We start from the raw sequence: 10,714 nt of genomic DNA on the forward strand, positions 1-10,714 counted from the left end.
CTGTGTCTGTGCGTGTATGTCTGTGTCTGTGTGTGTATGTCTGTGTCTGTGTGTGTCTGTTTGTATGTGTATGTGTGTGTCTGTGTCTGTGTGTGTATGTCTGTGTCTGTGTGTGTATGTCTGTGTCTGTGTGTGTCTGTTTGTATGTGTGTGTGTGTGTCTGTGTCTGTGTCTGTGTATGTCTGTGTCTGTGTCTGTGTGTCTCTGTGTATCTGTGTCTGTGTGTGTGTTTGCATGTATGTGTCTGTCTGTCTGTGTGTGTGTGTCTGAGAGAGAGGGACTTGCCTTCCTGAATGGCGGAGGTGTGGGACTCTCCCCGCTGGGTGACCAGCCCTCCAGGAGGAACTGGGTCTCCAGGTAGCTGGAGAGCCGCGGCCCCTCCCGCTCCCCCCTGCGGCTCCTGCCCCCTCCCCCGCCCGGCCCTGGACAGACAAACGGCCTGGGACGCAGCCACATGGGGATTCTTTGTTTTTCCGTACAGGATGGGCCAGGCCGCAATCACCGGTCCCTCTCTGCCAGCGCGGGGCTGTGCAGTCTTGAGCCCTCTCTGAGGGGGAGGCCGGCTTCCTGGCCAGGCCTGCTGGGAATGTCCCAGGCCTCAGACACCAGCTCTGGGGCCCAGGGAGGTCCGGGGCTGGGGACTCGCAGACCGGTGCCAAGCGCCTGATTATTCATTCAGTCCCCGTCAGGGAGGGGAGGCCGGCAGGTCCCGATCAAGGGAGCGGAACTCATGTCTCGGTTCGACCACTCCCTGGCGGGGCGACGTGCATGCCGTCAGGTCCCCAGGCCTCGGCTGGCTCGTCCCCAGAGATGCTGGAGAGTCCCAGCGCCAGCGCCCTGGACCCCTCTCCATTACCTCAGCCTTGAACACAGTGCTCCTCACACCTCAGACAGGGAGCCCTTCCTTTACATAAGAGGCCCCGGGGAGCCCCGACCCACGCACAGGCGGGAGAGCTCCCTGCGCCTGCAGAGGCGCAAGGCTCGGGGACCCCTGGCCCCACTCCCCTGGCCCTGCGCCCTGGGGGCGCCCAGGAATAGTCAGAAATCATTCCTTGAGACTCAAGGTAGGAATCCCAACCAGCTCACCTGCATGTCTACCTCCCCAAAGCCTGTCTTTAAAGAGGAGAAGAAAGACGCCGAGCTTGGGTACAGACAGCTGCCCGGTTGACCTAAGAGCCCTTCGCGGGGCAGGGAGGGGCCCCTGCTGTGCGGCCATGACACTGCTAGACAGTCACAGACACCCCGCGCCCCAGAAGGCACGCGATCGCCAGCGCCACCCGGCCTGGCCTCGGCGCCCGGCGAGAGGCGAGATGGGATTTTGAGAGGAGCCGGCCGCGGTGCGCGTGAGGTGGTGGCGAAAGACCAGACGTCATGTTCACCTTCGAACCACCTTCGGACAGGTGCATGTCCCACTGTGCAGGCAGGAAAGCGAGCGCGGCTTGCAGATGTTCGGTCATTTGCCCAGGGCACGTGGTGCGGTCCGGCGGAGAGTGCGTCTCAGCCGCTCACCAGCACCCCACAAAGCTTGCCTTGTGCCCTCCAGAATGCCAGGGGCAAACAGCGCGCCCCACGCCCTGCCCACGGAGGCGGGCCAGGGTTCCAGCCCCGAGGGAGGGCAGGATGGAAGGACCTGGCGTCCGTTCAGAGCCCTACAGGACCAGCTCCTCCCTGGGCCCACAGCCCGAGACGCCACCGGGGCTGCAGGGGGCATGACTGAGCCCAGACCGCCGGCTGCGCAGCGTCCAGCCAGCAGCTTGCCTCATCCCCTCACTGGCCAGAGGCGGCAGGAGCCGCCAAAGCCCTGGCCATTGTGGGTGGGGTCCAGGGCAGTTTGAGTGGCAGCCTCGGGTTGTCCAAAGCCAGCCGTGAAGCCCAAAGCTCACAGCAGGCGGCGCTCAGGTCTCCCTGCCACACCTGCTGGGGGCCTGGTGCTGCCCCTGACGCTGAGCTTCATAGCAGCCCCTCGGCGTGAGAACCAGAGCTGGCAGCAGATGGAGTCCAGCTCCTGGCGGCCGGCCATGCGGGCGGAGAGAAGTGGGTTCAAGTCCCAGCTCAACGGCTTGCTAAGCACCTGCATCTGCCCGTCAGGCGCCACTCGGTGGTCTCCGCTGCCCTCCCACCTCCTCCCCTGATGAGGTCCCGGAACCCGACCCGTTCCCCCAGTCCTAGGCTCGTGGGTCTCTTTCCCCCTTCCTACGTTTGCTGTAAACAAAAGTAAACTGAGATTTCCTACTTTTCCCCAAAGGACGTGATAAGCATGACAACCGATGAGATGCGTTTGGGGGCCTGCATAACACCAGGAGGCTGACCTTGCAGGGGTCCGGCATGCCGTGAGTGGGAGGACACCCCAACCCCTGCTACGTTGTCACGCTACCTCCCAGATCAGCAATCGGGGGGCAGGCTCCCCGTGGGCGGTTTGGCCCCGCAGCCGGCAGCCGTGACCAGTACCTGTGGTGCACGTGGCGCTGCAGGGCTCGTGGGACGAGAGTTTCCACCGGTACATGTCCGCTGGGCTCACGCCTTGCTTGCGGGTCTTCGGTCTGGTCCTGAGCACAAGGGCAAGCAGAGAAGGCGTGAGAAGCCACAGGGCTCGCCGACGGTGAATTTTCACCGGAGGGTGTGTTCCCATCCATGGGGGCGGCTGTGCTCTTATGTGACAGCACACCTCTCCTGAGCCCCGACGGAACCCCACCTGCTAGGGGCAGAGCACCCACTGTCTAGGACCGGGAACGGGAGGGAGCGCCCCCAGCTGGCGGGGTTTAGGATGGAGGGATGTCATGTCTGCTGTTTGCCCATCTCAATGGCTTAGTCTAAGTGCATCGTATAGCAGCCCTCGAAGCTCCTTCGTGGGGTGCAGGTGAAGAATCCGGGGCTCACCAACCTCGTAACCCCTCCACACATGCGGGTTTCCCACCGTTCGCTTCTAGCATCTTCTCCCCCAGACCCCTCTCCCGGAAGGGATGTCAAGAGGCACCTTATGAGCTGGGAAGGTGCCGGCCTCTCCCGCAGCCTCCCTCGGCCAGGATCCTGATCAAAGGGGGACGCTAGCCATTCAACGCCGACGATGGAAATGGAAAGGCACAGCACATGGGGGGGCGTGGCCGTGGCCCCTGCAGACGCCCCTGCCCAGGTCTGCCATGGCTGCCGTGCAACGGGAAAGGCACGCAGCCTCCCCGCCAGCGAGCGGCCAGGATTCTTGGCCAGAACTCGGGCAGCCGGAGCCAGCCATTGTTAGGCCCGTTTGCTGCTTTGATCCAGTCGGTGTGCTGGGCCCAACCTCAATATCCGATGTGCAGGCTGTTTGGGACTCAGCAGGGGAGGAGGGAAGTGGCTTCGCGGCAGGGCCTGAGGCCTGAGACACGGGCAGTCCGGCTTGGGGGGGGCGCCCACGGAGTCCCGTGACCCCCAGAGCCAGAGGAGGGGACGTGGCGTGACGGCCCGGCTGCCGGCAGGTCATCCAGGCCTCGTCCCCCTTGGCACTGAGCACCAGCCCCGACTCCCGCTCCGTCCGGGCCCAGGGGCCACAGCCGGAAGAGGGTGGCAGCGAAGCGCACAGGCCTCAACTCTGCTGCCAGCACAGACGAGGCCGCAGGGGGCTCGTTCCAGTGCGAAGACGCTTTAGATTCCAGCTTCCGGAATTTCCCAAGGGGATGAGAATCACTTTAAAACTTATCGCCCTGTGAACAGCCCCGTGAAGGCTCGTCCTGCTCTGAGAACCGGGACCTACCTGAGACCTGCATAGCAACTGTGCCACGGTGGCCATGAGTGGGGCGGATGGGGGGGCGGGGGGGAGGAAGGGGAAGGCACAGAGGGTGGCCAGGCAGGTGGCGACCTGGAGGCTGCTTTCACAGCTGCCCAAAGCCCGCTGGATCCCACACCTGGTGGCCTTTTCACAGCTTTCTGAGGGAAAAGGAAGGTCCCGGCCCCTCCTTAAAGATGAGAGGAAACTTAACAATGGCCCCGCCCCCAGACCCCGTCACCCACGGAAACCAGGGAGAGCACCCAGCTCCCGGAGCAGGGGGGGTCGCGGGGGGGGAGGGGCCTCGGGCTGGAAGATCACTGCTCCCTGACGCTTGATTTGGAAAGCACTGAATGGCGTTGATAGGGCCCCCCACCCTCCTTTCAACAGCTTTAAATTCTCCCCAAAAACAAAAGAGATGAAAAGACCCAGCCCACGCCCCTCCGCCCCACCCAGGGAGAAGCTAGGCCACCTTTATCTAATTACACGCTCCCTGAGCCAGCGGGCGGGGTGACTCATCCCCGACTCCAGAGAGAGTGGCCGGGTTCAGAATCGCCAAAGGCATTTCTGGAGGGGCCGCCTACGCGCCGCTCTGAGCACCAGCCCGAGTCACACCGGCACACGCGACTCTTGCCCCACTGCTGCGTTCACACGACGCGGCGCCCCCACGGGGCCGGCGACGAGGAGAAGCACCAGGGGAAATCGCACGGGAGGGGGCTGAGCCACCAGCCCTTCTCCTGCCTCTGGCTGGACCGGAGATGGTGGCCCCTCGGCCTTGGGGCTGAGAAGCACCAGACTTGCTGGTGACAGCCGCCCAGGCACTGGGACTCCAGCGCGGGCTCGTGCCCCCCAAGGCGGGAGAGCTTCTTTATAACGACCCAGAACGCGCCCCTTGCTTTTCCTTCCCTCCAGACGGGGAGGGGGCGCCTGCGTCTCTGCGTCTCGGTGTCTCCGACGCCCGTCCCAGCGTCTGGCTCTGGGGAGGGCCTCCCTCGATTGTTTGAGGCCGGTCTGAGAGGGTAAAAATAACCTTTCCCTTCTGGGCTGCCCTTTGATCTCCCCCTCGCGGGGAGCAGACGGACTTCCTGTGTTTGGACAACTCCCCCGAGTCGGGCTATTTTGGCCTGGTGGTTTCCCGCCTCCCTCGGCCGACCATCTTTGGTCTCTGCAGGCAGCATCCTTTGATGACAGCCAGCAGGGAGCCACCTCAGCTCCCCACGTCTGGGCCTTTCCTAGGGTTGACAATCCATCGTATTGATTCCTGGGTCTCCACGGGCACCGGAAACCCAATGTGCCACCCTGGGGCTGAGGGGGACGGGGTAAGAGTCAACTGGGATGGGGCGGGAGAGACTTTAAAATGTGGCTTGGGGACCCAGAAGCTTGGGCCTGACCTGGCCTGGAACCCTCAAACAGCCGAGCCGAGGGGCCCCGAGGCGCCCTCTGACAAGCATAGGGGTGGGGACACTGAGGGTGTGAGCCACATCTGAGTCACATGTGGGCAGAGTCGAGGGGGCGACTCCGGTCTCCAGACGCTACGTTCTGCACTTTTCACGGCACCAACACAGCCATCGACGTGTTCCAGGCGTCAAGACACATTAAACAGCCCCCCGGCCAGCCCGTTCAGAGAGGAGCCCCGGCGTCGGCTGTCGCAGAGCTGGCCTTCATCGCCTAGGGCACGGGTCGTGGCAGCCCGCGCCCCCCCACCGGGGGGCTCAGTGTATTACTGGCCGTCCTACCTGCCGGGTCCCCACTGGGTGCTTCTAGGTGCCTCGTGCATGGAGGACAGCCTGGGGTGAAAGGGTCCACCGTGAAACTTGGGGATCCGGCCTGGGGTCCTATGCCACGGGCCTGGTCACAGCCGAGTGCTGGCTGGTTCTGGAACCCGGTCCTCTGTCCATGAGCTTCCCCTGAGATTCAGACCCTGACTCTCAAAACGAAGCCTGTCACCCCCTTCCACACACTGGGTCCCGCACCCCGAGGCGCCGCTCTCTGTGAGCATTTGGGCCTGGGCGGGGAGCAGCGGCCCCGGTGGACACCCGTGGGGAGATGGGCAGCCGCAGTGGCTCCAGGGCTCCCTTCGGTCCACAGTGGTCGTCCCTGGGGTCCTGGGTATGCCCACAGGCCCCGTGGCCCCGGACCTCCCAGGCGAGCCGGGGCCTCAGATTGCAGCTCGAGAAGGGCAGGCTGACCGCGCGGGCCCTCGGCCGGTAGGAACTTCCCCTGACCGCATCCCCTCGAGAGACAAGCCCGAGTCTTCCTGCCCCCGAGCTCCCAAGGACGCCCACCCCCGCACCCCCAGCCCTGGCTGGGGTTCTAGTCATGTTTGTTATTTAAAACCGAGGGGTTTGGGTGCGTCCTCAGAACACAAGACAAAACAAGCCCAGCTGCCCATTCCTCCTCGCTGCCCCTACCGGCAGCCGCTGCCGAGCCTGACCCATCGTCGCCACCAGCCTCGCCGCCCCGTGAGCTTCCGGGGCAACTTCAAGGGGGAGGAACATTTCGGGGTGGCCGTCCACCCAGGGGGCCTGCCACCAGGGATTGTCCTCCAGTAAGGATGGTGGCAGGCCTGAGGGCACCCCTTCCCCAGCTACCCCTGACACCCACAGAGGCTCCTGGCCTCTGGCCGCTCCAGGGCCAACCATCACTGTCCAGGCATTGCCAGTTGTCATTGTCCAAGTGTCCCCTGGTATAACGGCTGAAGTGTCCCCAGGTGTGACTGCCGAGGTGTCCCCAGGTGTAACGGCTGAAGTATCCCCAGGTGTGATTGCTAAGGTGTCCCCAGGTGTAACTGCTGAAGTGTCCCCAGGTATAACGGCTGAAGTGTCCCCAGGTGCGGCTGCCAAGGTATCCCCAGGTATGACTGCCGAGGTGTCCCCAGGTGTGACTGTCCCAGTATCCCCAGGTGGGACTGCCAAGGTGTCCCCAGGTGTGACTGCCAAGGTGTCCCCAGGTGAGTCCTTGGCTCCAGAGCCTGACCCAGGTGAATGCTCACACGGCCCCCGCAGAAGGCCTTGCCCCGGTCCCAGGGCCTGATTCTGGGCTCCGGCCCTGGCTGAGGAGCCCACCTGTCCCTCCCCCAGTCTCCCTCTGGCCGGTGGGGGTTTGGTATGGAGTCACCCATGTTTGGGGGGTGGCCTAGGGTATCTGGCTCATGTCCAGCAGCCATGTGTGCAAGGACCATGTGGACTGAGGACCCAGGTATGCCAAACCCTCAGGCACTGTGACCCCGAGTACGTCGCTTACCTTCTCTGATCCCCAATAACCATCCCTAACGCTACAGGCGGTTGTAATGAGCATGTGTTCTCATCATGTAGCACACTCAGCCCGAGTGTGGCCCCACGACCCTGAACCTCCTTCCCGCTGGCCTCAGATCCACACGTGGGCGCCCAGCACTGGGGCTAACCGCAGGGAGGACATGCTAAACCCAGGCCGTTGCCCCCCAACTCACTGCCAGACCACCCCCACCCCGCTGTGAGGCCCTGCTTACACGACCCCCACCCCAGAGCCCCTGGACAGGGCGGGGGGGGCCCCCTTGTACCTGGCCTTGTGCGTCCTGTTCCCAGACGAGGTGGGGAGGCTGGCGCTGGCGTTGGGGAACGGGGCCTCGGAGGAGGTGTTTGTCACTCTGTCACTGCTCAGCTCCAGGTAGGACCCATTGAGCAGGTAGGCCCCCTCATTCTCCTCGTAGTCGACATAGAGGCTCTCGGCCAGGGAGCTCCTCGGGGCGCCCTGCGCAAAGATGCTGTTGACCGTCTCGTTGAGGGCGAGCTCTCTGGAGTCAGAGCCTGCACCCAGGAGCTGGCCGGAGATGGCATTGGCTGAGAGCAGCTCCCGAGAGGTGAGGCGGCCGTCGGCCTCTGGGTCATCCTTGTCCCCCGTGAGAGCCATCCGGGTGGCGTTGCTGTCTACAAGGGAGACAGGGGCTCAGCTCCAAGCACGCCCCCTCGGAGAGGGCGAGGGCCGCCTGGGCGTGGGGGGCCCGTGGGGCTGAGCCGGGACGCTCCCAGGGGCAGGTGTCTGCCCTATGAGAGGGCACGAGCTCCAGGTGGGGACCCGCAAGCCGGCCCGGACGATCTCCTGGGGAGTCGGCTCGACCTCTGCAGTGGGGTGAACAGGGTTCCCCAAAACACACGTCTGCCCAGAACCTCAGCGTGGGAGCTTATTTGGAAATGGGGTCTGTGTAGACGTAGTTAAGGATCTCAAGGTCGCATCATCCTGGACGTAGGATGGGCCCTTCACCCAATGACCGCTATGTCCTTATGAGAACAGGTGAGGACTGGAGAGATGGTCACCGGGGAGCAGGTGTGTGAGGGTGGAGGCAGAGGAGTGACAGGGACGCAAGCCGAGGACCGGCCTGGCCACGAGCAGCTGGGAGAGGCAGGCGACACTCGCGCCCCCACAGCCTCCGGAGTGCGGGGAGCCGACAGCTCAACTCTGGACTTCCGGCCCCCAGAACGGGGAGAGCACTCACTCCCGCTGTTCTGAGCCACCTGATTGTCATCATCGCTGCAGTGGCCCCAGGCAGACTCTAAAGTATCTTCTACGTAAAGGCTCCAGGGGTCTTGGAAACGACCCCCAAGTTAGTGAGGGGAGTCTCCCCAAGCCTGGTCCACCCTCCAGCCTGAGCAGGAGTGACGGTGCCGACCAACCTTGATGAGCCAAGGCCCCCACACGGGTCTCGGGGACCCTGCCTCCGGATTCGCCACCGTCTCCAGTGGCACCTCCTGCCTCTTCCTCGGAAATCTGCCCCGCCAGACGGAACCTCCCTCTCCCACGCCCTCACCCGGCGAGCCCTTACCCGTTCCTGAGCCCTCAGTTCAGGGGTCGGCCTCCTGAGAACGCGAGGTCCCCCTGTGCCCCCCTCCATCGCCCTCTGTGTTGTCTGTCTGTCTGTCTCTGCCTCCATCAAGTGAGCAAGGGTGGGGGCTAGAGGGTCAGACCATCTGCGTTTGACCCCCAGCCCCTCCGTGACGGGCTGTGCCATGTGGCAAGTCCTCCCTCTGTCCATGGGGACAGCGGCTCCATCTCAGGAACATATGTCGGAGGGCATATGCAGAGACCCAGCTCTGTGCCTGCCAGGAACCGGCACCTCTGGTCAACCGCTTCCGCAGGCCGTGGGGGACGGAAGCCCCTGACCCGAGGCCTCGCTCCCCAGGAAGCCCCCGGCCCGCCCGGGCCCCCCACCCAGTTACCTCGGAAGCCCTTGCCCCTGGGGGGTCCGTCGCAGGCCCCGCCGTCGGCCTGCTCGCAGACCTCGTTGGTCTCTTGTCCTTTGCTCAGACTCAGCTCTGTCCCCAGGCCCGGGGCGCCGAACAGCCGGTTGTCCAGGCCCAGGCGCTCCGAGGAGGCCTGGCCGTAGAGGGAGCCATTGTGCTGAAGGAAGCCCACCAGCTCGGGCCCGTCCAGCTCCTGGCTCTCTGCGCTCTGGGAGGCCGGCTCTGCGAAGCCGTAGAACACGGGCCGGATGCGGTGGGCGTCCGGGGGCTGCCGCAGCGTGTACTCGAAGGTGATGGAGGGGCTCTTGCCGTTCTGGTTCCACACCTGGGGAGCAGCAGACGTGGGACCCCGCCCTTTCTCACGCCCGCCCCCAACCCCCAGTGAGCCAGGCGTGGCTGCTGCCCCCGTGGCCCACAAGCCCCTTAGAACAGAGACGTGCTTGTCCCGCTGCTGTGGCTCACAGCCGAGTCCGCCAGGGACTTGCCCTTGACCAAGAATGCTGCCTGTCCGGGGCTGCACCCCGCCCCGGGGACAGCCCCTGTTCCGGGACTGGAGAACACAGGGGCACCCCTGGAGCGGGCAGAGGGAGCTGTCCAGCCCGGTGCAGGCAGTAAGGGGGTGCACGGAACGTGCAGAACATTCCAAAAGTAAGAAAGCCATCGACCCCCAGCTCATTACATCGCCACCACGTGCCAGGAACCCCAAGTAATGGTGGAGTCTTCCCGCCACCCTCCCACCCCAGAAGCCCCGCTGCCCGCCAAAGTGGGGTGCCATGGCCCCGGCTGCAGAGCCGGCTGTGGGAGGGCTGAGGCCCCTGTTGAGACTGTGCCACAGCCCAGTTCCTCCCTCTGCCAGCCCTGCATCTCCCGCAGTGGGGGTCCTCAGGTTTCTGCCAGGGACCCCGACCTACGGCAGCTAGAGTTGGGGGAAGTCCCAGGAAGCAGACTCCCAAACGGATCAGCCGCCAGCAGGGGTGACGAGAGCCCCACGCTACGGTGCCGGGAGCACGGAGACCCCCAGCCGCGAACTGGGACGGGGGGCAGTGGAAGGGAGCACGCCCGTGGGCACTGCGTCTCAAGCATCGGAGGGGTGGCCGAGGACGGTCATCAGGAAATAAGGGACCATGGAACGCGGAGAGGAGAAAGATGGCTGAGAGTCGAGTTGAAGGCCGAGCCCGAGGGCCTGTGTTTCACAAAGATGCTCGTGTCCTGTAGACGAGTCCCAGAGAACCAGAGAAGGTTGGCTCCTGTGCCCTGCTGAGCCCGGCTGGGGGCGGGACCTGAGACCTGGGATGTGGGGGTCCGAGTCCCCGAACCTTCCAGGCCGGAAAAGTGGCCGTCGGTCACTGCGAAAGCCAGCACCTGCCCCTTGCCGGAAGGTGGCACGGTGACCTCTTCCTTCTAAACTCTGCGACCCACCCTCAGGTCCTTGTCCCATCTTCTCTCTTGGCCACCAGGCCAAGGCTCGGGTCGAGTCCCATCCCTCCCAGTCAGGAGAGCACTGGGGCCGCTCAGGGGAGAAGGGACCGATCAGGACAGAGCCGCAGGCCCGGCCGAGGCCGAGAGCTGCTGTGGGGCCGGCGGCCGGGCGTGAGGGGCTGGATCAGAGGCAGCACGGGATGAAGCTGGACGAGGGACAGCTTCTCCACACGGAGCGCCGTCACGGCAAAGGGCGAGCACGCCAGCACGAACCCCGGGAGGAGCGCCACGCGCCCCCAGCACGGTCCCCGGAAGCCGGAGGAAGCGGGGCCGACACGCA

At 64.6% G+C, this 10,714-nt stretch overlaps 1 protein-coding gene across 1 annotated transcript in view; it reads right to left on the bottom strand.

The window, feature by feature from the left end:
* ADAMTSL2 (ADAMTS like 2) overlaps positions 1 to 10,714 on the bottom strand; it is a 33,233-nt gene that overhangs the window by 8,534 nt on the left and 13,985 nt on the right. Inside the window, exons 9-11 of the mRNA XM_015594135.1 lie at positions 8,932 to 9,280; positions 7,278 to 7,644; positions 2,449 to 2,546 (exon numbers count right to left, since the gene is read on the bottom strand). Of these exons, the coding sequence (XP_015449621.1) occupies positions 2,449 to 2,546; positions 7,278 to 7,644; positions 8,932 to 9,280 (814 nt within the window). The remainder of the gene's footprint in view (positions 1 to 2,448; positions 2,547 to 7,277; positions 7,645 to 8,931; positions 9,281 to 10,714) is intronic.

The sequence above is a fragment of the Pteropus alecto genome, unplaced genomic scaffold (genome assembly GCF_000325575.1).
Source record: "Pteropus alecto unplaced genomic scaffold, ASM32557v1 scaffold67, whole genome shotgun sequence".
In the NCBI taxonomy this organism is placed as follows: domain Eukaryota; kingdom Metazoa; phylum Chordata; class Mammalia; order Chiroptera; family Pteropodidae; genus Pteropus; species Pteropus alecto.